The sequence below is a fragment of the Canis lupus genome, chromosome 3, assembly GCF_011100685.1.
Source record: "Canis lupus familiaris isolate Mischka breed German Shepherd chromosome 3, alternate assembly UU_Cfam_GSD_1.0, whole genome shotgun sequence".
In the NCBI taxonomy this organism is placed as follows: Eukaryota; Metazoa; Chordata; class Mammalia; order Carnivora; family Canidae; genus Canis; species Canis lupus.
This window is the reverse complement of record NC_049224.1, coordinates 40,883,884-40,911,840: the sequence shown is the minus strand read 5'-3', so window position 1 is coordinate 40,911,840 and position 27,957 is coordinate 40,883,884. Positions and strand designations below refer to the sequence as shown.

General features: G+C 40.0%; 1 protein-coding gene across 11 annotated transcripts in view; it reads right to left on the bottom strand.

Annotated features, from left to right (window-relative positions):
• Nucleotides 1-27,957, bottom strand: part of CERS3 (ceramide synthase 3) — a 123,231-nt gene that overhangs the window by 31,069 nt on the left and 64,205 nt on the right. For all 11 annotated transcript variants that reach the window (XM_038532664.1, XM_038532665.1, XM_038532663.1 and 8 more), the window contains 4 exons: nucleotides 27,080-27,172; nucleotides 23,438-23,566; nucleotides 19,192-19,298; nucleotides 1,814-1,967 (listed from right to left, as the gene is read on the bottom strand). In XM_038532664.1, coding sequence (XP_038388592.1) covers nucleotides 1,814-1,967; nucleotides 19,192-19,298; nucleotides 23,438-23,566; nucleotides 27,080-27,172 — 483 coding nt within the window. The remainder of the gene's footprint in view (nucleotides 1-1,813; nucleotides 1,968-19,191; nucleotides 19,299-23,437; nucleotides 23,567-27,079; nucleotides 27,173-27,957) is intronic.

Below are 27,957 nucleotides of genomic sequence, written 5' to 3'. Positions count from 1 at the left end.
GAAATATGAACATCATGATGAAACCAAACAAGAGTATATCTTCTGGTCTCTAAGTTTTGTCTGGCCTGGCTCCCTTCCAGCCTGTAATTATTGTCACTAACCAGTGATTAAGGGAACGGTTTCTGCCTAGGGATGGGCGCTCCAGGAAGGCTTGACGCACAGGTGAAACAGGCTCAGTTCAGGGCCCTTTCTTCCCTCCAAGCCCTGGCTGTGCAAATGGTCTCACTGCTCAACTTTTTCACTTTATCTTGGTCACTTCAACTTTATGAGTCACTCAGAGGTAAAGTAACTTATGCAGAGGTCACAGAAAACTATTTAGAACCTTAATAAACTAGAACCATTTGATGAAAGTTGGTTTTTTTTTCTTAGCACTCCAACTTTAAGGGAGAGAGTTTGTTCCCAAGAAAACAAGCTTGAGTCAGTCATTTAGTAAAACAAACAAAAACTAATTTCAGAATTTGATTTGAGGTTAATCCAGATGTAGCCTACTATCTATACTTCTATCTCTAGAAGCTAGGAGACAGTAGAAAACCCAGAGGTCGTTATCGCTGTCCATTTCACTTGTCAACTCTTAAACAGTCTTTCTTTTATTTTATGATTCTATTTATTTATTCACAAGAGACACAGAAAGAGGAAGAGACACAAGCAGAGGGAGAAGCAGGCTCCCCACGGGGAACCCGATGTGGGATTCGACCCTCGGACCTCCAGACCACAACCTGAGTCAAAGGCAAACACTCAACCACTGACCCACCCAGGAGTCCCTCTTGAACAGTCTTTGAGACACATTTACTTACAGGATGAAAATGAATTAACCCGACAGTTGATCAGAACATGAACTTATCAGATAAATTACCAGCATACCTGTTAAATATAAGTCATTCCCCCTGATGAAGAGTGTGGTGTCAGACAGGGATAGTAGCACTTGAAAATGAGCCCACTGTAACTTCCACCTTGAAAGATCCTTAATTAAAACTCTCCTACAAGTATGATTTTCTGACAAAGAAGGATCTGTGATTTTATTTTTTATCTGAAAGTCTCAAATCAAATTCCATCCATTGTATAATGTTCCCTGGCCCACCCTTGAGTCACCTGGTTTCTGCCTTCCACAGCAAGTTTACAGGATGTCTCTTTAGCACAACATAGGTAGTTGCTATTAGGTGAATATTCCTGCTGCCGCCCACCCCCAAGATGCTGGGTTATTTGCCCAAAGGCGGTGATTGTGTCTTATTTCTAAAGCCTTCCCCTTTACTTCTTCTGGAAGTAAAACCCAGAGCTGAATTCAAAACAAACCTACAAAAAAACTTCTATTGTCTAAAAAGTATTATCAATTTGTTATTATTTAGAGAAGAAGCAGTTTTCAGGGGGAAAAAAAGCATAGCCAAATGATGGACAACATTTCCGATAGTAGAAGGCTCAGGGGGAGAGCATTTAGGGCAAATTGGGTGCTCAGTGAAGGTAAACAGAAGGCTCTGTATACTATGAGACCATTACTGTAAAGCTTGTCCCAAACCAGAGTAGATTTAGAGTCATTAGGACATTCTTTAAAAAGCAACAATCAATTTTTGGATAAAAGTTGTATAAAAATTACTTGTCTTCTAATAAAAGCAATTTCTTAAAAGTACCTTAGAGACCTACCTAAAGAAAACACAGCTATATTTTGGATACATTTTTATCAATCATGATCAAATCAAGGGGAAAAAAAGGAATTCTGGTTAACTCCAAATTAACTAGAGCATTCCATTGTCTGGGCATCACCTTCAATCTGGCAATGAAATCCACTTGTGAAGAGCAGTAAGACTCGGCCAGCACTTACCTTCATGAATATACATCTTCGGAGCATCTTCAGGATAAAGTAGCACCAATAGAGGTGAAGGACTTGCAGGACCAAGAGCTGGAGGTTGAGGAAGATGTATGAAAAGAAAGGCTCAAGATAGTGCAGAGGCAGAATCAGGGTGCAATATAAAATCCTACAAAAAAACAAACATTGGAGAGTATTTCATTACCAGGTACTCATGAATTTTCAGTGGGAAAACAAATACTTTTTCTCCCAAGACATATTACATTTATTTCATTTCTAATCATGCCCAGGAAATTCTCAAGGGAAAACAATATGATAATTTTACCTTTTATATCATTATTGGCCAGCCACAAAAAAATACAGTCTCTGGGGAGAAAAGTTAAAGCAAATGGAATTTTTATTGTCATGCTGCCTACACTCCAGTCTCTGTACCCGAGTTTCCACTTTGCAAACAGAAGAGCATACACAACCCTCGGGGCTAGTAGAACAAATAGAATAATGCATGTTTACACGGGGTTATAATTGCCCTTATGACACAACCTTGTGTAGTGGGCAGCAAATGGGGAATTTCACAAAAGTAAATTTGCCAATAAAAGTAAGGAAGCAAAAATTCTATTATTACTTCCACTTTCCAAAGTGAACTGCGTGCTTTATTGATTTCATGAACAAACTCATGGACATCATTTGAGCTGCCTTGATTACCCAGAATGCACAGTGCCTTCAGATAATACTGCAGTATGAAGGGTGTATCTGTTGCCCTTCCCAAACTTCATATACTACCATGATCTTGGAGTTCCTGGATTGGTTTGCTTGTAACTATATTATTCTACTTATAAAAAATAATGTATTCACACAAAATAGAAAAAATAAGAAAAAGAAATAGCATCGCCCAGAATACCACCAGTCTACACAAATTATATTGGGATTTTGTGTATTATCTTCCAGTTTTTTTTTATGAGTATTTAATTTTATTTTTTACATGAACATGTAGTAAAACTCTTTTTTGGTGTTCTATGAACTATAATACATGCAGAGGTCTGTGTAACCACCACCATAGTTGGGATCCATCCAGGATATATGGATGGATGATATTCCATCATCTCAAAGACAAAAACAAAAACAAAACTCCTTGCTCTTCCTTTAGAGTTCTACTCTTTCCCCCATGCCTAGAACTTGGCAAACCCTCATCTGCTATTTTATTTTGTGTTTTCAAGAAGGTCATATAAATGGGGTCATACAGTGTGTCAGCTTCGGAGACTGCCTTCTTTCATGCAACACAGTGCCTTTAAGAGTCCTCCAAGTTACTGCGGAAACCAATAGACTTGTCCTCTTTATTACTGAGTAGTAGCTCACTCTATGGATGTATTCACCCTTTGGAGAGCATTCCCATTGTCTTCCGTTTTTCACAATTACAATCATGAACAGGATTGCTATAAATATTCACATACAGGTTTTCTGTTACCATAATTTTTTATTTCTCAAGGGCAAATACACAGGGGTGGAATGGTTGGGTCTCATACCGTAAAGATACATTTAGCTTTAAGAAACTGACAAGCTGCACTCCAGAGTGGCTGCTTTGTATTCCCACCAGCAACATGTAAGGATGGTGGCTCTTCCCCATCCTCACCTGTACTTGCAGTTGACCTGCCAAGATGTCTGCCACTGTAGGCAAAATAGCACTTGTGGGATTTTTATGTTCAGCTCCACTTAGCTTGGAATCTAAAACATATTAAACTGCTTGAACACCTCAGTGTATGTAGTCTTGCCCAAATGGAAGGCTATTTCTTTCTTTATTTTTTTTCAAACATATTTATTTTATTTTATTTATTTAATAACTTTATTTTTTATTGGTGTTCAATTTACCAACATACAGAATAACACCCAGTGCTCATCCCGTCAAGTGCCCCCCTCAGTGCCCGTCACCCATTCACCCCCACCCCCCGCCCTCCTCCCCTTCCACCACCCCTAGTTCGTTTCCCAGAGTTAGGAGTCTTTATGTTCTGTCTCCCTTTCTGATATTTCCACACGTTTCTTCTCCCTTCCCTTATATTCCCTTTCACTATTATTTATATTCCCCAAATGAATGAGAACATATAATGTTTGTCCTTCTCCGACTGACTTACTTCACTCAGCATAATACCCTCCAGTTCCATCCACGTTGAAGCAAATGGTGGGTATTTGTCGTTTCTAATGGCTGAGGAATATTCCATTGTATACATAGACCACATCTTCTTTATCCATTCATCTTTCGATGGACACCGAGGCTCCTTCCACAGTTTGGCTATTGTGGATATTGCTGCTATAAACATCGGGGTGCAGGTGTCCCAGCGTTTCATTGCATCTGTATCTTTGGGGTAAATCACCAACAGTGCAATTGCTGGGTCGTAGGGCAGGTCTATTTTTAACTCTTTGAGGAACCTCCACACAGTTTTCCAGAGTGGCTGCACCAGTTCACATTCCCACCAACAGTGTAATAGGGTTCCCTTTTCTCCGCATCCTCTCCAACATTTGTGGTTTCCTGCCTTGTTAATTTTCCCCATTCTCACTGGCGTGAGGTGGTATCTCATTGCGGTTTTGATTTGTATTTCCCTGATGGCAAGTGATGCGGAGCATTTTCTCATGTGCATGTTGGCCATGTCTATGTCTTCCTCTGTGAGATTTCTCTTCATGTCTTTTGCCCATTTCATGATTGGATTGTTTGTTTCTTTGGTGTTGAGTTTAGAAGTTTTTTAATAGATCTTGGAAACTAGCCCTTTATCTGATATGTCATTTGCAAATATCTTCTCCCATTCTGTAGGTTGTCTTTTAGTTTTGTTGACTGTATCCTTTGCTGTGCAAAAGCTTCTTATCTTGATGAAGTCCCAATAGTTCATTTTTGCTTTTGTTTCTTTTGCCTTCGTGGATATATCTTGCAAGAAGTTACTGTGGCTGAGTTCAAAAAGGGTGTTGCCTGTGTTCTCTAGGATTTTGATGGAATCTTATCTCACATTTAGATCTTTCATCCATTTTGAGTTTATCTTTGTGTATGGTGCAAGAGAGTGGTCTAGTGTCATTCTTCTGCATGTGGATGTCCAATTTTCCCAGCACCATTTATTGAAGAGACTGTCTTTCTTCCAATGGATAGTCTTTCCTCCTTTATCGAATATTAGTTGACCATAAAGTTCAGGGTCCACTTCTGGGTTCTCTATTCTGTTCCATTGATCTATGTGTCTGTTTTTGTGCCAGTACCACACTGTCTTGATGACCACAGCTTTGTAGTACAACCTGAAATCTGGCATTGTGATGCCCCCAGATATGGTTTTCTTTTTTAAAATTCCCCTGGCTATTCGGGGTCTTTTCTGATTCCACACAAATCTTAAAATAATTTGTTCTCTCTGAAGAGAGTCCATGGTATTTTGATAGGGATTGCATTAAACGTGTAAATTGCCTTGGGTAACATTGACATTTTCAAAATATTAATTCTGCCAATCCATGAGCATGGAATATTTTTCCATCTCTTCATGTCTTCCTCAATTTCTTTCAGAAGTGTTCTGTAATTTTTAGGGTATAGATCCTTTACCTCTTTGGCTAGGTTTATTCCTAGGTATCTTATGCTTTTGGGTGCAATTGTAAATGGGATTGACTCCTTAATTTCTCTTTCTTCAGTCTCATTGTTAGTGTATAGAAATGCCACTGATTTCTGGGCATTGGTTTTGTATCCTGTCACGCTACCAAACTGCTTTATGAATTCTAGCAATCTTGGGGTGGAGGTTTTTGGGTTTTCTATGTAGAGTATCATGTCATCAGCGAAGAGGGAGAGTTTGACTTCTTCTTTGCCAATTTGAATGCCTTTAATGTCTTTTTGTTGTCTGATTGCTGAGGCTAGGACTTCCAATACTATGTTGAATAGCAGTGGTGAGAGTGGACATCCCTGTCTTGTTCCTGATCTTAGGGGAAAGGCTCCCAGTGCTTCCCCATTGAGAATTATATTTGCTGTGGGCTTTTCGTAGATGGCTTTAGAGATGCTGAGGAATGTTCCCTCTGTCCCTACACTCTGAAGAGTTTTGACCAGGAATGGATGCTGTATTTTGTCAAATGCTTTCTCTGCATCTAATGAGAGGATCATATGGTTCTTGGTTTTTCTCTTGCTGATATGATGAATCACATTGCTTGTTTTACGAGTGTTGAACCAGTCTTGTGTCCCGGGGATAAATCCTACTTGGTCATGGTGAATAATTTTCTTAATGTACTGTTGGATCCTACTGGCTAGTATCTTGTTGAGAATTTTTGCATCCATGTTCATCAGGGATATTAGTCTGTAATTCTCCTTTTTGGTGGGGTCTTTGTCTGGTTTTGGAATTAAGGTGATGCTGGCCTCATAGAATGAATTTGGAAGTACTCCATCTCTTTCTATCTTTCCAAACAGCTTTAGTAGAATAGGTATGGTTTCTTCTTTAAAAGTTTGATAGAATTCCCCTGGGAAGCCATCTGGCCCTGGACTTTTGTGTCTTGGGAGGTTTTTGATGACTGCTTCAATTTCCTTCCCGGTTATTGGCCTGTTCAGGTTTTCTATTTCTTCCTGTTCCAGTTTTGGTAGTTTGTGGCTTTCCAGGAATGCATCCATTTCTTCTAGATTGCCTAATTTATTTGCGTATAGCTGTTCATAATATGTTTTTAAAATTGTTTGTATTTCCTTGGTGTTGGTAGTGATCTCTCCTTTTTCATTCATGATTTTATTAATTTGAGTCTTCTCTCTCTTCTTTTTAATAAGGCTGGCTAACGGTTTATCTATCTTATTAATTCTTTCAAAGAACAAACTCCTGGTTCTGTTGATCTGTTCCACAGTTCTTCTGGTCTCGATTTCATTGAGTTCTGCTTGAATCTTTATTAACTCTCTTCTTCTCCTGGGTGTAGGATCTATTTGCTGTTTTTTCTCTAGCTCCTTTATGTGTAAGGTTAGCTTTTGTATTTGAGTTCTTTCCAGTTTTTGAATGGATGCTTGTATTGCGATGTATTTCCCCCTTAGGACTGCTTTTGCTGCATCCCAAAGATTTTGAACGGTTGTATCTTCATTCTCATTAGTTTCCATGAATCTTTTTAATTCTTCCTTAATTTCCTGGTTGACCCTTTCATCTTTTAGCAGGATGGTCCTTAACCTCCACGTGTTTGAAGTCCTTCCAAACTTCTTGTTGTGATTTAGTTCTAATTTCAAGGCATTATGGTCTGAGAATATGCAGGGGATGATCCCAATCTTTTGGTATCGGTTCAGACCCGATTTGTGACCCAGTATGTGGTCTATTCTGGAGGAAGTTCCATGTGCACTTGAGAAGAATGTGTATTCAGTTGAGTTTGGATGTAAAGTCCTATAGATATCTGTGAAATCCTTCTGGTCCAGTGTATCATTTAAAGCTCTCATTTCTTTGGAGATGTTGTACTTAGAAGACCTATCAAGTATAGAAAGAGCTAGATTGAAGTCACCAAGTATAAGTGTATTATTACCTAAGTATTTCTTCACTTTGGTTATTAATTGGTTTATATATTTGGCAGCTCCCACATTCGGGGCATATATATTGAGGATTGTTAAGTCCTCTTGTTGGATAGATCCTTTAAGTATGATATATTGTCCCTCTTCATCTCTCACTACAGTCTTCGGGGTAAATTTTAGTTTATCTGATATAAGGATGACTGCCCCTGCTTTCTTTTGAGGACCATTTGAATGGCAAATGGTTCTCCAACCTTTTATTTTCAGGCTGTAGGTGTCCTTTTGTCTAAAATGTGTCTCTTGTAGACAGCGATGGGTCCTGCTTTTTTATCCAGCCTGAAACCCTGCGCCTTTTGATGGGGTCATTAAGCCCGTTCACGTTCAGAGTTACTATTGAAAGATATGAGTTTACTGTCATCATGATATCTATTCAGTCCTTGTTTTTGTGGATTGTTCCACTGAACTTCTTCTTAAAGAGGAATTTTAAGAGTCCCCCTTAAAATTTCTTGCAGAGCTGATTTGGAGGTCACATATTCTTTCAGTTCCTGCCTGTCTTGGAAGCTTTTTTTCTCTCCTTCCATTTTGAATGAGAGCCTTGCTGGATAAAGTATTCTTGGTTGCATGTTCTTCTCATTTAGGACCCTGAATATATCCTGCCAGCCCTTTCTGGCCTGCCAGGTGTCTGTGGAGAGGTCTGCTGTTACCCTAATACTCCTCCCCATAAAAAATCAGGGATTTCTTGTCTCTTGCTGCTTTAAGGATCTTCTCTTTATCTTTGGAATTTGCAAGCTTAACTACTAAATGTCGAGGTGTTGAACGGTTTTTATTGATTTTAGGGGGGGATCTCTCTATTTCCTGGATCTGAATGCCTGTTTCCCTTCCCAGATTAGGAAAGTTTTCAGCTATGATTTGTTCAAATACATATTCTGGACCTCTGTCCCTTTCGGCGCCCTCAGGAACCCCAATTAAACGTAGGTTTTTCTTCCTCAGGCTGTCGTTTATTTCCCTTAATCTATCTTCATGGTCTTTTAATTGTTTGTCTCTTTTTTCCTCAGTTTCCCTCTTTGCCATCAACTTGTCTTCTATGTCACTCACTCGTTCTTCCATCTCGTTAACCCTCGTCGTTAGGACTTCTAGTTTGGATTCCATCTCATTCAATTGATTTTTAATTTCTGCCTGATTGGATCTAAATTCTGCAGTCATGAAGTCTCTTGAGTCCTTTATGCTTTTTTCTAGAGCCACCAGTAGCTGTATAATAGTGCTTCAGAATTGGTTTTCTGACATTGAATTGTAATCCAGATTTTGTAACTCTGTGGGAGAGAGGACTGTTTCTGATTCTTTCTTTTGAGGTGAGGTTTTCCTTCTAGTCACTTTGCTCAGTGCAGAGTAGCCAAAAACAAGTTGTATTGGGAAAAGGAGAAAAAGAGAGGAGAGAAAGAAGGAAAGAAAAGAAAAAGAAAAAAGGAAGAAAAAAAGAAAAAAGAGAAGAAAAAGAGAAAGAAAAAGAAAGAAAGGGAAAAAAGGGTGGGGGAAGCAATCAGAAATAAAAAAAAAAACAAAAACAAAAAAAAACAAACAAACAAAAACCCGGGGGAGTATCTTCTGATTCTGTATACTTTAAGTCCCTTGACTTCCCCTGGAACTTGTCCGTTTAGCTGGTCTTCTGGGGGAGGGGCCTGTTGTGCTGATTTTCAGGTGTTAGCACTTGGGGGAGCTGCTCTGCCCCCTGCCTGGTGCAGGGCTCAGCCGGGGGTGGGGTGGGGTGGGTGTTTACCCTGCGAGGCCCCAGGAGGAACAACTGTAGTGGCGGGGCCAGCTCTGGAGCCCTGGAGTCAGCTCCCGCAGTAATTCCAGAGCTCTCCGTCTGCAGGGCCTGGAGGCTCTGGGGCGGGGCCGCTGATCTGCTCAGCTGGGGCAGGAGCGTCCTTGCTGTCCTGGGCCCTCCTGGCCTCTGCTTGTCCCGGGGGAGGCCGGATCCTGGGCTGTTTCCCGGCGCCCTGTGCTCCGGGGCCTGCGCTGTTGGATTCACGCTCCCCGCTGCGCAGCCCTCTCCGCGGAGCCGCCGCCCGAGCCCCCCCAGCTGCTGCGGGCCCTGCGGTGCCCGCTGCAGCCCTTAGGGAGCTCGGCGCACTCTCCCGGGTGCAGGTGTCTGTTAGTGTCCCAGGAAGCCTGAGGGCATCCCCGCCCTCCTGGGTCCTGCTCCAACTCCCTGGAGCCCCTTTCCGCCCGGGAAGGTCGGTGCAGCTCCTGCTCCTCCGGGACGGGGCTCTCCTGTCCTGGGGACACTCGCCCCGGCCTCAGCCCGGCTCCTCGCGGGGCCCCTCCCCCTTGGAGGCCTTTTGTTTCTTTATTTCTTTTTATCCCCCGTCTTCCTACCTTGATAGAAGCGTGAACTCTTCTCCCTGTAGCATTCCAGCTGTTCTCTCTTTAAATCTCAGGCCGAATTCGTAGATTTTCAGGATGATTGAAGGTTATCTAGGTAATTTGGTGGGGACAGGTGACTTGGGGACCCTACTCTTCCGCCATCTTGCCCCTCCCCCAGGCTATTTCTTTAGAAATGCAGATTCCAAAATATGAAAGGACTGTTTCAAAGTGCACTTGAGTATATAAATTCAAGGTGTGTATTAAAAACTGTTAAGACTTTGCCAAACTACTGTCCAAAATTATAAGAATTTATAACATCTCTATAAAACAGAAATAGTAACCACTTATCTATTTTACTTATGCAAATCACCTTTAGACACTTTGGAGTTATGGAAAAATACAAAGAAGTTAAGTAAAAATCACCTAAAGTCTCACAACTCACATGTAACTCAGTATGTTTTGGTAAAAATAACTGAAGTCATCCCTCCTAAAAATACATTCTTTAAGTCTTTAAGGTCCTTTTCCCTTTTTTTTTTTTTTTTTCTCATTCCCTGTTACCACATGATTTTGTAGAACAGAGACACACTGTGCATGTGATTTTCTACCCTGCTTTTATGACTTAATATGATACAGAGAGCTTTCCATGTTGATGAATGTATCTATGTATCAGGGATCAGCAAACATTTTTGTAAAGGAATGGATAATAAATATTTCAGGCCTCTGGGCCATTTGGTTTCTGTTGCAAATACTCTGCCACCATCTTGTGAAAGCAGCCGTAGAAATACGTTAGTGGATGTGGATGTGTGCCAGTAAAACTTTATAAACAAAAATAGTCAGTGGGCTGGATTTGGCCTGTGAGCCAGAGTTGGCCAACCCCTATATGCCATCCTATGTAATAGGAAATTTGTTTATGGATATCATAATGTATTTAATCCCTTATTGATAGATATTGGTTTCCAAATTTTTATTATGTTATAGAGAATGCTATAAGATTGTAAAGACATTTGATTTTTGATATTTTCTTAGAATAGCTGAAATCCTTAATCAAAAAGTATACTCACTTTACATTTAGAATACATTGCTGAACTGCTTTTTAGCAAGACCATACCAATTTATTATTTTATACCTAGTGTATTAGAGTACCAGCTTCCTTAGATTTTGACCAACATTGTACTTTGTCAACCTCTATCTAAAAGAACATCATGCTGTTTATATTTACATTTTTATTTCTTGTGAAGTAAATATATATGTTCATATATATATATATATTTTCATATATATATATTTTACTTGGTTATTTTTCTTTATACTTTTGTGAACTGCTTCTTTATGATATCTATTTTTCTATTGGGATGTTTATTTTTTCTATTGATTCATAAATGCTATTTACATATCAAGCATAACAACATTATTGGTGATATTAAATATCACCATGTAGTCTGATTCTTTCAACCTTGTTAATGATTTTTTTTGGCAAACCAATTTCTAAAATATTTTTGTGACCAAATTTATCAGTTTCTGTCTTTCTAGGTAGCCTCTATGTTATGCTTTAAAGGGCCTTTCTCACCTACACCATTATAAAATCGATTTTCCCGTATTTTCTTGGCTCTCCCAAGAGAAAGCCAATATATTGGCTCTCCCACTTAAAAGCCTGGTTCTATATAACCTTGATCCATTTCTCTGTGCATTTTCCCAATTGTAAAGTGGGAGCAATGATTATATACCTTATTCATTCAATAAAGGTTCATTGAAGGCCTACCAAAGTGCTACTGGGCACTTCATAGGAGCCAGGAATATAGTGATGAATAAAATTGACCCAAATCCCTGAAGTAGTAAGGCTCATATTCTTGTGCCTGCATTCACAGGGATTTAATGTACATAAAAGCCTCTGCCATTCTGATTTGCTGGATTCTCAGGGGCACTTGTGTGCCTTATTCTGTACTCTCTCAGTCTATAGTACCCTTCTTCTTTTCAGTTAAAATTCTCTTCACACATCAAAGCATGGGCACCTTTCCAACAAAAATCTCCATGCTATTCTGAGCACCTCTGAATGTATAGCATTCCTCTCATGCCCCCTACCCTGCCCTCAATACCAACTCCTTGAGAGCGTTTGGCTGGATTCAACCTGCCTTGTGGTAATAGTTGCTCCTACAAGTTCATTCTTTTTTTTAAAAAAGATATTATTTATTTATTCATGAGAGACACACAGAGAGAGGCAGAGATATAGGCAGAGGGGAAGCAGACTCCCTGTGAAAAGCCGGATGCGGGACTTGATCCCAGGACCCCAGGATTATGCCCTGAGCCCAAGGCAGATGCTCAACCACTGAACCACCCAGGCACTCCCTACAAGTTCACTCTTTACTTGTTGGCAGGCTTTCCCAAGGCAGCAGCCATGACATCTTCATGCCTATGGCCTCCCTTCACCTGTTCCAGAGCCTTACTTCCTACTAGGTCCCCTATTAGGAATTTGTCAATGTCAAAGGTAGCAAGGGAAATATTTGAAAGATTCTCCTTTGCATATTCTACCAGAGAATGTGAATAGTGACCTAAACACGTAATTAACTCATTGTGATTCATGGAAAGATAAAACAAAAAACAAAAAACAAGGGGGTGGGTAATGCAGAGTTTTAACTGAACTGAGATTTCCCTATTTTTCCAGTTCACGGGAAGACACAGCAAAGAGGGTTCTGGTTGGAAGAGACCACATGTATGAGGTGGGAGGCATGTGGAAAATCAAGAGCTAAGAGAAAAGCAGTGTAGCTTATAGGAGAGGATTGGCAGGGAGGGGCGGTGTAAGATGTGGGTACAGAGATGAATGGAGGCATCTCCTGTTGGCTTTGCAAGTCATTGCATTGGGAAGCTTTGCTGGTTTTGGAAAGGGGAGTGATATACCTGACCTAGGTCCTGGTCTGAGGCCACTTTTCTTGCCTTGTAACCTACACACGTCATTAAGCCTCCAGGTCCTTGGACAGGGTGGAAGTCACCCTGCCTCTGTGACTGGGAAGGCTCCAGAAGGACATACCACCAGCTTTGTAAACTGTAGAATCCTAAAAATGGAAGAGATCACCATTAAAATGCAAATGCCTCCAAGGAGAGCCGAGCTACCACAGAGAGAGTCAAGGCATGGGCTCTGGAGCCTGCTAGATTAGGGTCATGGCTCCCCTGTGGTCTGCAGCAAGTGACATAACCTCTCTGGGCATCCGTTTCTTCTGTAAAATGAAAACACCACCTCATCAAACTGTTGCGAGGGTTAAACGAGTTGACAGGTGGAAAGAGCTTCGCATACAGAAAGCACTGGAAAAAAATGGTAGTTGTAATAACAAGAGGTCTGATGACAACTTTTCCACCCACCCCTTCCTACTGCAGAGGGGCTTACATTAACATGACAGCGAGAGCAACACCCAGAGGGGCCTGGGGCTGAGCTACCTGGAGTTTCTGCTTAGCGAAAGGAGGGGGAAGTCACGCAGCAGAGGGAGAGGAGCTCTGGAGAAGTGGAGACCCTGTACTGCCCAGAATGTTCTGTGTGGGAGGACAGAGGGGATCATTCTTCTTTGCTAAAAGAATAGGAAGAGGAAAAATGAACACATCTGTCCCTGTCAATTTTGTCCCAAACACATGTGTGTCACGTGCGTAGCTACATGCACAGATGTACACAAACACAGGTTTACTTTCTGGGCAACATGGGGTTCTTCCTTCACAGAGGATGCTCAGAGACTGCTGTGCTTCTGAATTCCTGGAGCCACTCTGCTCCGTCCACTGGCCTTTCATCCAAACGGATGCACTAGGACCAGGCCCTGCATTGCAAACTTCGGCCTCTTCCCTCTTTAGTTTGCTTTCCCATATTCACTCTAGCAATCACTGGACTTGCAATGGTTTGAAAAATCACACGGTCGGTATAAACAGTAGTTAGTTTTGCTGGGCTTAAGATAAGGCAGCCACCAAAAGTTCTATTTTCCTAATGAAAACTGGAATTTGAAGGTCCTTTTCTCTTGTTAATTGCAGGTATGAGCATTAAGCCTTTTCAGGATTACAAATACTGGCTCTACTGGTGAGTAATTGCCTACTTTATACTTCAGGGATGTCTTATATTTCAAAGTGACTGTGTAGTTGAATATTTCATAAATTTAGGGAAGGCAAATTATGCCTGCTTTTAGTCGTCTGATTTAGTAATTTAATTTGAAACATATCTGTTCTGTGTTTCAAATGTTTATAGTCTTAGTCTTAGTTTCTAGTCTTAGTTATTTCTTAACTAGCTGTGTGACCCTGGAAATATCTCAACTTCTTACTTGGAACATAAATAGGGAGTCTAAATGCTTCAACAGTGCTGATGACATGGGACACAGAAGGGGTAAGGAACTGCCCTAGGTGAATGACAACTGAAGGCAAAATGTGATCCAGTAGGAGGGAAAAAAAGCAATAAAGGTGTTAGCATAACAATGGACAGAACTGAAACACGGGTGATAGATTACTACATTTCCAGAAATTGACAAAAATACTGTGATTCTGCAAAAGAGTCTCCTTGTTCTTAGGAAATATGCACTGAAGAACTTAAGGCTAAAAGGACATGATGTTTGCAACTTCCAAATGATTCAGAAAAAACATGTAGATACATATCTGCATATGTGTGTATGCGTGTGTGCATGCGAATGTGTGTGTGTTGAGATAGAGTGAAAGGAATGAGAGAGAAGGGAAGGAGAACAGGAATGAGAAAGCAAACAGGGCACAATACTAACTAGTAAATCTGGGTAAAGGGAAAAATTCAAGTTCTTTGTAATATATGTGAAATTATCCTATACATTTGAAATTATTTCCAAATAAATAAATGAATAAAAGGGTTGGGCTAAAATTTGTGTAAGTTCCCTTATCCTAAAGCATTATGATTTGAAGAAGAGTGATCGTTGGACCTGTCCTTTATACATTTATGAACAGCAGAAGAGCCGAGCAGGTGGGGTCCAGGAAGGTGCTCCTGTGAGGGCACACTGTTGAATGAGACATTGAACAAACACAGGCAATGAAATTCATTGTCTCCTTTGAAAGGCGTGTAACCGGAAAGTCTAGTTCTGAGATACACATCTGCAGTGGTGGCTCAAGGGAGTGGTCCCAGCTTCAACAGAGTCACTCTCACGAGTGACTTCCACTCTTCTGGTGACTGTGCCAAGGGCACTGCACAGTCCCATAAGGGCATGGAAGCCCACATGGCACCACTGCACCCATGCTCTGCCCTTGACTTATTCAGAACCCAGGCTCCAGGCCTTATGAGGATGAAAGGTCCTTTGTGTCCCTACTCTTGTTCCTCTCTGATGAGTGCCAGCTAAGAGTACTGCTTGTATGCTTCTAGGTTTGTCTTGTCTTTTATTAAAACTGCTCTCTCTTTGATAGCCATTCCAAATAGTTACATGGTCACATCATCCACAGAATTCCTTCTCACCTGAGGCTTCCCAGGGTACTGTTTTTCTATGCTAGTGAGAGTCAAATTATCGAAAGTGAAATCCAATGAACCAGTGGTGGGGAATATAAAGTTACCACCAGCATATATACCCTTGGAGGTAAGGAAGTTCCTTATTTGAATATTATTCACAGTTGGACATTTTTTTTGAACATCCAAAACACAGGTCAGTATTAATAATCTTCAAATACATAGGTAAGGTGGTTGATACAAAGATCTCTTCTACTGCCCTTATGCACTCCTTCTGCAGGGTAGGAACTATGTCTCATTCATCTGGTGTATTCCTCACAACATCTGGCTGCAGTGAGTTCAAGAAATGAAGCAGTGAACCAGCACCACCACCTGTAAGCTTCAGATGAGACAGAGTGCTCCTTTCTTTCAGCCGATCAGCCTGCACTAAATTGTTAACTGTCCTTGTTGCTTATGGAGGAAATTGTGAAGGGTCAGGGGAGGTGTCTACCTGTCTACTTGAGCTCAGAAGGTCTTTAGCCTAGTGATTTCCTGGAAGTAATATTCAAATAGATACATCCAATAACTCAAAAGAATAGAAGTCATTATTTTAAAAACAACAGTTGGGAATACTGTGTAAAAAAAATATATAAGCCCTGAGATTTAAATGCTTTTGGATAAAAATGCAAACAAATTAGGTAACTAGCAAGTAGATGAAAGTAATTTGGACAAGGCCAATTGGAATTCCTGCCTGATGTTGAGAGAAACGGTGTTATAAAAAACAAAACAAAACATGCAATTGCCACTTGCTGACACTGATTGAGAATTGGCTAAATAAGATTCCTGAAAAAAGCAGAAGGAGAGAAGAGGGGACACAGTTGTATCAACACAAAAGAAACTCATCAGAGAAAAGCAAATATGCTTGAGACTTGGGAAAATGAAGGGAATGCAAAAGAAAGGGAAAGGCCAGAGTAATGTACTGCTTCTGATTCCTTCTCTCAAAGTTTCCAGATAAATTTCAGATGGGTCATTGTTCTCCCTACTCGACCCTTCATCTTACCACAAAATGCTCAACAAAAGCAGTTGCGAGGATGACTAGCTGCCTCCTCTGGCACCTCAAAAATGTCTGAATCTTGAAATAGGTCTATCATCTGCATATTGTTTGGTCCGTAGTAAATTCTCCCCAAAACTGAACTAACAAAATATCCTTGAAAAATGAATCTATGCTTTCACATTTTAGACAGATGGTTGGAGTCAGGCTAACGAGGAACTGACTTTTCCTCTATGACACCACGAGATGACTGTGTAACAGTCAAGCAGATGGGAACACTATTTAAGCCAGGGTAATACACTGCAACGGATTCTTTCAAAAACCATGAAGAATCAATCTCTCAAACTTCCAATAGCTTGGTGAGACTTTCCTCAACCTTCCAAACAATGAAGACTAGTCAACGTCAGCACAGAAAAATTTTTACCAGCAAAAAAATTTTTTACAGTCAAGTCTGTTAATACTGGTTTATTTGCAATCCAACTCCCCGAGGACAGCATACAGTGGTATTGGCTGCCCTCTGCAGTGGGCTGGTGAATTCAGTGAAGTATCAAGATCAAGAAAGTGCCAAATGCATGCAACTCATTCTTCTTGAAATCCAGAAATGCTGGCAAGAGAATGCCTTCTTAAATCTAGGATTTTTAGAGCCGAGGGTGTGTGGGAAAGTAACACATCACCCCCACAATCACTCAACCCCAACGATGTTTGGTTGCTTTCTGGGCAAGAGTAAGCTTGCTTGTTGATTTAAGACATCATGGGAATGTCTGAGGTTAACAGCCTCCATTGCTAAATCAAAAGCCAACCACAGCAGCAAAACTGTGAAGCTTCTCAGAGAGCTCCCTGGACTGAGAGCTTCCATGGTGTATGTTTTTAAAACCTGCCCATGAATTCTTTGAAACTACTCCTGTGGAGAAATGGAGTCTATTTTGCTTCCCTCAACTACGAGCTAGCCTTAGTCACCTGGATCCAATGAAGAAAATGAGGTTGGAAGTGGCATGATGTGACTTCTGCAGGTGAGTTATAAAAGGAGACACAGCATCTGCCTAGCTCTCTTATGAGCTGCTCACCCTTGCAATCCAGCTGCCGTACTATGGGGAGGTGAGGCCACATGTAGGTATTCCAGCTGACAGGCCCAGCTAAGGACTCAACCAACAATCAGCATCAAGTAGTTGATTTTATATGTGGAGTGAGGAAGTATTCAAGAATATTTCAACTCTGGCCACATCTGACTAACCACATCAGAGACCCTATGTGAAAACCATCATCTTGCTGAGACCAGTCAACTCCCACAACCATAAGCCATAATAATAATAATCAATAAATGTTGTTGCTTTAAGAGAGAGGTCTGCAAAAAGGCCTGGTGATAAAATCTGGCCTGCAATCAGTTTTTCTACAGCCTGGGAACTCAGCTGGGTTTGGTACATTTTTAAAGGGTTGTAAAAGAAACAAAACAAAGAAAAGAATAATAGGTGACAGATACCATATGTAGCCCTTAAAGCTGAAAATAGCTATCCTATAGCTCTTTATTAAAAAAAAAACTTTGTTCAACACTATCTTAAGCCATTAAGTTTTCAGATGGTTTATAATGTAGCAACAGATAATCAGAACACACAGTGCTTTTGGAATATAAGAGGTTGTCAATTGGCAAATGCTGGATTCATAGCATCATAAAAGTCACACTGAAAAACCACAACTCAACTATTACCTGAATGTCAATACTTATTCTATCAATAATTACTATTATATTTTAATAAACAAATTTGCTCAAACAGAGCAAAAGTGGGGGTAATGTGATTCATCAACCAAGGAGAGTATTTTAACCGTGTCTCAGATTTGATTCTAGATTAAACTTCAAATTCTTGGAGACTTATTAATAACTTTAATAAATGTAGCTGGCATTTGCTGAGTCCTTACTCTGTTCCAGACACTCTTCTGAACTATTTCCTATGTATTGCTTCATTTAAGCCTTGTGACAACAATTATTTTCATTTTACAGATGAGGAAACTGAGACACAGGGTGATGATCCAGCATGTCCAAGATTATACAGGTAGTTAAGTCTAGTGTCAGGATTTGATCTAGGCTTGACTTGCATCCATGAACTTAATCATCACACTCTGCTGCTCCTCTCCAGCAAATGTCTAAAGAAGACATCGGTCTTGGTTGAAAGATGTAGCTGGCTTCCATCGGAAGGCAGCATCCACGGACTTCTCTGATCAAATTTCCCTGGGGGCATAGTCAAGGGTGCCGTCCACTCACTAGGAGTCAGGTCTGGAAACTGGGTCTTTATCTTTTTCCCCTGAGACTCAGGATCTTTAGCAATACCAACACTACTTTTCTATTGAGAGGATCTGAAACTCTTAGACCAGCCCCAGATAATGGTTCGTTATAAGTTCTTTCTTCCAAAAAAACCAAAGACTTCCTCACACTTCATCCAGTTAATCAACACATGGAAAATTATGTTTGCCAAAGGGATGACTGTCAGAGGAGACAAAATATAGGTTCTTCATTGTCAGCCCTTGGCTAAATGAAATCAACAGGCTGATTAAGAGCCTACCAATATTAAAAGGATATCCAGACCATCGTCTAGATGCATGACGATGGAAAATGAAATCAGTATCAGTTTCCTCATCTGTGAAGGAGGAATGATAACACCTATCTTTGTGATTAGTTGTTATAGACCGGAGCCAAGATATACAAAGATATACAATCCAGTGTCTGGCATTCAATTAATGGTGGCTACAATTACTGTATTTTAAACATAGAACATGCCTTTCTTTCAAAGAGCTGATGACTGGCCAATGACATTTCAATTAATAACTGGAAAAGTTGTTAATCACAAATAAAGATCCACATTCATGAAACAAGACATAGAGTAAGAGTTGTTGCTTACCCACTGGGTTACACATTTTCCATCTCCTTTTATCATAAGCCTTTTCCATATTGGAAGGTTTTATTTAAATTATTCATAAAAATGGCCCTCTCTTGTTATTTTCTCCAACTGAACTTGGCACAAACAACTGCATATCAATGTAAGAAAGAGAGGGCAACTCTCTGACTTCAATGACGTACCAAGGCCACCTCAGCGCAGTGACCAAAGGCATGGCACAGCCCCTTGTCTACTCACCAGAAGGGAAAGATAATGAGGCGGCTGATGAAAAATATGGTAGAGAAGATGAAAAACAGGGTGTTACAGGTTTGCTTCCATCCGGCATAAGAAAACATCTTAGCAGACTAAAAACAAAGAAAGCAATCACATTCAGATTCGATGATATTAGAATAAACTTCTTAAATTAAATATTTATAAATGAAATTATATGATGTCTGAGATTTGGTTCAAAATGGTCTGTGTGTAGGGGGTGGTAGGGAGGAGTGAATGAAGAAATTGATGAAATGAGACTGGCTATCCTGACAATTGTTCAAGCTGGAGGATGGGCCCACTGGGTCTCTTACGCACTTCTCTTTGTCATATGTTTGAAATTTTCTGTAATAGAACTTTTTAAAAAGGTATGTTAAAAATGACTGTAATGTTACTGCTGTCCTTCACAGCACTATAAGTTAGCACAAATGAATGTTAGCATGCATTTTATTGGGGCACTTATTTATTTTCTCCACTTAACTGATTGGAGAGCTGGATTGGAGAAAGGTTGAGATATGAGTGAAGTCCTGGGTTGGGCTGGGCAGGTTGCAATCAAGGCAGCTGGCAGAAGGGGCAGAGTGAGGAGGCCACTCATGGGACCCTGTCCTGGTTGAAATAAAGTTTCAAGCACTCGATTTTTCCCCATTTACTTTATGCTAGTCTACACTGCCCATATAATCTGTATTGAATAAAAGGAATTAAGAAAGTGTTTAATGTGGTATTAGATGGTTAATTGCTGAGAATTCTCTCTTGCATTATCTAGTGGAGCCCAACACTGAGTGGGAAAGTGTCTGAACTTAGGGGTGGTGGGAGGTGAGTAGGAGTTGCTGAGTGTAACTCATCCTTCCAGAAGCATGGCTCAGGACTGGGTGGTTTCAGGACTAAAATTGGTCCAGAAGCTCAAAGCCACTCTAAAACAAGAGAGGCAGCATATTTACACTTCAGGAAGGGTTTACATTGCATCTTCCATACTTTGCCACATTTACCATGGGATAAGAATATGATCAGATTGTGGAGTGGCAGGGGGCCAGAAAGAAACAGCCTCAAATGCTGCCAAGTGGGTGGGAGATGGGTATGGGGAGACAGGCCAGAAGTTCAGCATGACTGGAATGGAGTGGGAGTTGAGAGTCAGAGGCCAGGCGAGTGTGTTTAGCTAGAGATGAGCATAGGCAGGAAGAGAGTGTGCACTCTCTTGTGAGGACAAAGTAGCATTGCTTGGTGTGAATACACACAGAGCAGATTCTGGACTGTGCAAGGATGGATATCAGTCACCCTGCTCCTTTGCTAAGCATGAGTCAGGATACTGTTTGAGTGTTGGGTCCTACATCCAAACTTGAACATGTGGAAAACTAGAGGATCAGGAAGATGCATGAACAGTGAGAATGGGGAAAATTAACAAGGCAGGAAACCACAAATGTTGGAGAGGATGCAGAGAAAAGGGAACCCTCTTACACTGTTGGTGGGAATGTGAACTGGTGCAGCCACTCTGGAAACTGTGTGGAGGTTCCTCAAAGAGTTAAAAATAGACCTGCTCTACAACCCAGCAATTGCACTGCTGGGGATTTACCCCAAAGATACAGATGCAGTGAAACACCGGGACACCTGCACCCCAATGTTTATAGCAGCAATGTCCACAATAGCCAAACTGTGGAAGGAGCCTCAGTGTCCATCGAAAGATGAATGGATAAAGAAGATGTGGTCTATGTATACAATGGAATATTCCTCAGCCACTAGAAACAACAAATACCCACCGTTTGCTTCAACGTGGATGGAACTGGAGGGTATTATGCTAAGTGAAATAAGTCAATCGGAGAAGGACAAACATTTTATGGTCTCATTCATTTGGGGAATATAATAGTGAAAGGGAATATAAGGGAAGGGAGAAGAAATGTGTGGGAAATATCAGAAAGGGAGACAGAACATGAAGACTCCTAAGTCTGGGAAACGAACTAGGGGTGGTGGAAGGGGAGGAGGGCAGGGGGTGGGGGTGAATGGGTGATGGGCACTGAGGGGGGCACTTGACGGGATGAGCACTGGGTGTTATTCTGTATGTTGGCAAATTGAACACAAATAAAAAATAAATTTATTATTTAAAAAAAAGGGGGGGGGGAGATGCATGAAGAAGGCAGAGTTTCCTTCCCAGTAGAAGTTGTGGATATTGAGCCTGTTTTTCTTTGCAAATAAAAAGCTAAAAAAAATGACCCAGCAACTGTCTTGAGGAATATGAAAGATTAATAGTCACCATCTTTAGGAGGGTCTGAACAGAGGCAAAAGTTGTGCCATGTGTGGGTTCAATGAGAACTTGCCCAAGAAGACAATCACTAAAACCAACTACTCAAGGAATCTGTGGAATAGGCACCCCTGGAGGATATCAGACATAGTCCCTGGGCCACGACATAATGTTGCTTTTTCCAAGTTGGTGGAAGGTACTGGCCTTGCTCACTGAACCTCAGGTTAGATCATGGCTTGTGAATCAGGAATGATTCATGATCATTAACAACGCAAGGTTGTTCTTATAGTGTGTCCATGAAGGGACCTCTGAGTCTGGCATTTCATTTCCCTCCTGTTTTTTTTTTTTTTTTTTTTTTTTTTTTCACCTAAAAAGCTCAGAACATTTTCAATCAAACAGTAATGAGCTAAACTTCACAAAATAGCCAAAGGGGTAGATAGGACTTCTCATATTTCAGCTGAGGACAGAAAAGAAAGCATTAAGTGATTTGTCCACGTCACCTAGGGAACTGGAGTGTGTCAATGATAGGGTGGGGGAAGAGTGGGGAGGGACGACCCAGTGCTTATCCCAGTCCCCACATCTAACTCCCTTTTAACAACACAACAAAGCTGTTTTTATAGTGGACACACACCGAAGGCTAGAGGGGTTAGAAGCCACAGAGTAGCATAAAATTCTTAAGTCATGGCCTTAAGTCTTAATTTACTGGCAGGATTACTGAGAAATGATCAGAGGAGGAGGTAATTATAATAGATATGGCTACATTCAGACAGCAACACATGGGAAAACTGGCACAATCCTTCTTTTGCTAAACCATTTGCTGCCTGAATAATCCTAACCTTTAGAATGGGATTTACATGTCTAATTGCAATTACACAGAAGACACAAAATTCTCTACACATCTGATATTTTAACAGTAGCCAGTTGCTTTGAAATGCCTTCAAATGACTTATGGTTACATCTAGAACAGGGTTTATCAAGCTACAGTCCAGTCTATGGGCTAAAGCTAGTTACCTCTTAAGGATGGGTTTCACATTTTTAAAGGGGCATGAGAATAGAAAAAAAAAAACAATCAGAAAAGAGGAATATATGGCAAGAGATCCTATGTTGCTCACAAAGCTAGATTTACTATCTGGCCCTTCACCCAAAAGTTTGGTGAACCCTGATCTAGAAGAACAAGAGTCTATCAAAGTTAATTTCTTCCATATCAACTTATATTCAACTATCAGCCCTTCAAGAGGCAATCCTGAACATGAAATGGATTAGCATCATTTTCTTCAACTTCTTTATGAATGGAGGTGTTTAAAGTACAAAATAATGGGTTTTGGGAAATGTGACCCTAAGTATAGCAGGAGAGCTGGCAGATAAGAGGATTGTTGGATCACTGCCTCATGGCAAACAGGAACCAATACCTAACAGAAACACATAGAGAAAACAATCCTAATTTGTCTTTGTTTCTCATATTTTGGGTGGCTTGGGACTAGGAAGACTCTTGTATTAATGTCCCCTGCTCCAAAGCATTTGTTCCTTAGAAAATAAATGTCATCTAACTAAACATCAGCTCTCCTTCCTTAAAGCTGGAGGAGCATCAGTGTGGGGCAGTACAAGCATCCAGTGGGTATTCGGCTTTGGCTTAAGTAAATATATGGTACCATTCAACATTAAGAATCCATAATGCCACCACTCCATGTTTTCCTTTTAATAGATTAGAGTTCATTCTTTCCTCAAATATCTTACTTCCTGAGCTAGTATCTGCATGCAACTTTTGCAGATGGAATCCCATGGGTTAACATCTCTCGAGTACCATGGAGAAGACTGGAAAATAAAAACTAAAAGTTGTCATTTCTCTAAGTTTGAAGGATCTGAGGGCCTAGAGACATTCTCCGACTCTGAGTATTTTTGGGACAGAGAGGCCTTGCTAAATCACTCACTGACAATTCTTTCTGAAAAAAGTCACAGAAACCCAGGACATGGTATTGTTATTACTTTTTAATAGCAAACGTTTACCTCCAGCCAAATGTCAGCCACATCATGCACAATCATCACGAGGGTCCCACTGCGAATATAATTAGCACACCAAGAGAAGCTCATCAGACTAATAGCAGCCAGGTGATGGATGACATGAGCTAGAAAATCCTACATAACGAGAGGAAAATGGAAGCTATTAAACAAATGCACTTATTTCTTAATCACTGGAAAAGCTAACAATAATAATAATATTTTTAAAAAACTGGTAACTTACATCTGAATGTTTTGAAATTTGTAAAATGCTTTCACTTTAATTCTAAACACAGTCCTTGCAAGGGAACTAACACATATTATCCTCACTGATGAAGTCACTTAACTTCAAGACAGTATTGAATAGCTGTCATCTAAGTCCTAACATCTGCTCTTCTTTCTACTATCCCACACAGGATATATGTACACATGAGTGCACATGGGCATATACCCCATATACATACCCATCCATTCCTATGTATATTTACATTCTTCCTTTATCCTCCAATTCCAAAAAGGAAAAAAGACACATATACACTATAATAAAATTACATAACCATTAAAATAAGAGTTACTGTATATAAAACAAGTAATGAATGAAAGTGGAATAAGTAGATTATCAACTCTAGGCTAAAGAAAGCTACCACAATCGAGTATAAAAACTTAAAGGTGTTCTGCAAAGAAAATATGCAAACGGCCAACAAGTACATGAAAAGACACTCAGCCTCATTAGTCATCAGGAAAATGTAAATCAAAACCATCATGAGATACCATTTCATCCCCACTAGGATAGCTATAATGAAGATGATGAACAATAACAAGTGTTAGTAAGGACATGGAAAAATTGGAATGTTTATATATTACTGGTAGGAATGTAAAATGGTGCAGCTACTTTGGCAGCTGGCCAAAAGGTTAAATATAGAATTATCATATAGCTCAGCAATTAAACGAGAAAAATAAAAATAAGTCCATGTAAAAACTTGTATATGAACGGTCATATAGCATCATTCCTAAGAGAGAAAAAAAATACATCCCAAATAGCCATCATGTGATAAATAGATAAATAAAATGCAGTATATCCATTGAATGGACAATTACTTAGCAATAAAAAGGAATGAAGTATTGATACATGCTTTCACATGAATGAACCTTGAAAACATTATATTAAGTGAAAATACCAGAAAAAAACCCGTATAATATGATTCAATTTATATGAAATATACAGAAGAGGCAAATCCATAAAGATGGAAAGTAGATTAGTGGTTACCCAGGGCAGGGAAGTTAGAAAAAATGGGGATTGACTGCAAAAAAGGTATAGGATTTCTTTTGGGGGGGGTGATAAAAGGTTCCAAAATTGACTGTGGTGATGATTGCACAACTCTGTGGATATATTCAAAACCACTGAATTACACACTTTATTTTTAAAGATTATTTATTTATTTATTCATGAGAGACAGAGAGAGAGAGAGAGAGAGAGAGAGGCGAAGACATAGGCAGAGGGAGAAGCAGGCTCCACGCAGGGAGCCCTATGTGGGACTCATCCTCGGACTCCAGGATCACGTCCTGAGCCAAAGGCAGGCGCTAAACCTGCCTGGGCTGAACTACCCAGGCGTCCCAATTACACACTTTAGATGACTAGATTGTACAGTATACAGACACCTCAATAAAGATGTTTAAAAATAACTTAAAGATTTCAGCTTCCTTGCAGCCAAAGTAAGAGCAAACATGATACTACTTAATAGCCTAACTTATTGAGCACTTACTGCATGCCAGGGAGTGCTTTGTATGGGTTAACTTGCTTAATCCTCACAAGAACCAGAGGAGACAGAAACTATTTTTAGCTCCATTTTACAGATGAGGAAATCAAGTTGAGGGAGGTTAGCCAGCTAGCTTGAGATGTTAGTGAGTGGTGAAGCCAGGGATTCAAACCCAGGCATTCCGACTCCAGCGCCTGTGCTTTACCCACCTTCCAATAGTTTTATGTCTTCAAAGATACGTATTTACAAAATATGTGACATATATTTACATTTAATTTTTACTAGGTTACCCAATGCACCTGTATATAATAAGAGAAACCAACTACTGAAGAATCAGAGGTAGGAGAAAGACAGGATCATTATAGCAGCAACTCACCTTAGTGTATCTATGAAGACCTTCTAAAAAGTGATTATTTTCCATTTTCTCCCTTGAGAAAATGGCTCAAACAATTACATTTTTATGTATTCTTAGCCTAGACTAAAGTTAATGACAGTTATTACTGAGTTTTATGGAAAAGGATGTTATTTCTACCAGTTTTTTTTCATAATGTTCTTATACTTACATTCTATAAGTTTTCTTTTAAAATCTCCCATTGATGGGGATCCCTGGGTGGCGCAGCGGTTTAACGCCTGCCTTTGGCTCAGGGCGCGATCCTGGAGACCCGGGATCAAATCCCACGTCGGGTTCCCGGTGCATGGAGCCTGCTTCTCCCTCTGCCTATGTCTCTGCCTCTCTCTCTCTCTCTCTCTCTCTCTGTATGTGTGTGTGACTATCAAAAATAAATAAAAAATTTAAAAAAAAATCTCCCATTGACTGCAATCGATTCAGCCTCTTAGTGATGAATAGGGCGCACCATCATGTACTCAAACATCACTTCATCAAGACAGCTTGGTCTTATCTCCTTAATATTGAGCCAGCTTGGTCTTCTCTCCTTAATATCTCCTTAATATTCAACTTAACTTTATCACACAAATTTTGCCACTAACTTTTATAGCATATGAGGTATATGCCAAGTATATTTATCATTTGATCTGTGTTGCAAACATATATGATGAAATCTTGTGATTGCATTGAGAATCTAATATATGGTTTTCTGTATCAGCAAACAGTTCTTAAATGCCTCACTTTAACTCAGAGGATACCCCTCTTAGCATGCCTGTGGCTCAATTTCCCTGCATCTAAAGCAAAGCTAAGTGTGCCTAAAGCAAAGTTTCCTCATAAAGGCCTTGGATGAATTAAGGACAACATGCATTCAAAATCTTTGAATATTTCAAAGAATTACCTAAGGTTTGTAATCAACTAAAAGATGTGGCTGCAGAATTAAAACTACTAGCACCTGTACTGAAGAACATCAAATGTCCCAAGCTAAAGAAAGAAACAGATCATATAAAGGAAATTTTTCTTCTTACTGCATATAAGTAGAGTTTCCAAGTTAAAGTGTCAATAAGGTTTTATTGCAAATACATATCGAGGCACAAAAGCATGAGCAAGATTTGCACCATTCTATGTGCTATAAAATGCAAAAAGGCTATGAATTGAAACTAGCCACACATAAAAATACAATTTAAAGATTAGGATTTGAGGTAGGGAGGTGAAATTTTTTGAAAAAGTAGATAAAGTAGCTTTGTAAATAAGGTACTTACTTTAGGGTGCCTGGGTGGAGCAGTTGGTTAAGCATCTGACTCTTGGTTTCAGACTCTTGGTTTTGGCTCAGGTCATGTTCTCAGGGTCCTGAGACTGAGCCCCACATCTGCCTCTGTGTTCAGTGCAGTCTGCTTAAGATTCTCTCTCCCTCTCCCTCTGTACCCTGCCACACTGCTTGCTCTCTCACAATCTCACTCTCTCTCTCTCTCTCTCAAATAAAATCTTTAAAAAAAAAAAAAAGATACTTACCTTCCTCTTGACATCAGAGCCAAGGCTAAATATCAGAGACCAATAAAAACTCATCTCCAAAATATAGTACCAGTACTGGGACGGCAGCAAGGGCTAAGGAAAATAAGAGTATTCATTACTTTAGTATCACCATATAAATGACTCATTTAAAGGTATTAAACTATTGTTTATACCTATTTATGTTCCAAAGAATTCCCCAATATGATGATGATTTAAGATTTCAACTTCTCTGGGGCACCTGGGTGGGACAGTTGATTAAGTGTCCAATTCTTAGTTTCAGTTCAGGTCATGATTTCAGGGCCCTGATTTCAGGGTCATAAGATTGAGCCCTGTGTCAGGCTCCATGCTTATCACAGAGTACATTTAAGTTCTCCCTCTCCCTCTGCCCCTCCTCTCTCTTTTTCTCTTTCTTCCTCTCTAAAATAAATAAATAAAACTTTAAAAAAAGATTTTAACTTCTGAGAAGGAATCAAAGATAATATTTCAGGGCATTTTATTTTTGAAGGAGTAGACAAGAATTCTGAAGTCAAGTTAAATATTTTGTTTAAAAGTTAATAAAACTACAATAGGTGTAATTGCCTTGTTTTAGTTGACTGAAAGTTAAATTAGGGAAAACAAATTAAAAAATCATTACTTAAGAATATTGGCAAGTCTGTTCTACTGTTCCCACAGTTTACCTTGTTTTATGTTTCTTGAATGCTACTAAAAATCTGATGTCTTAACTTCTCTACTGGTGACAGTTAATAATCAGAATTGGCCTATTCTCAAATGGGGCAGTGATAAAATATTCATGCCTCCAGTGAATTTCACCTTCTGATTTCCAAGTACTGGTATAGGCTTCTCCTACATGATCATGGGATTTGGTCAAGACAGCATAA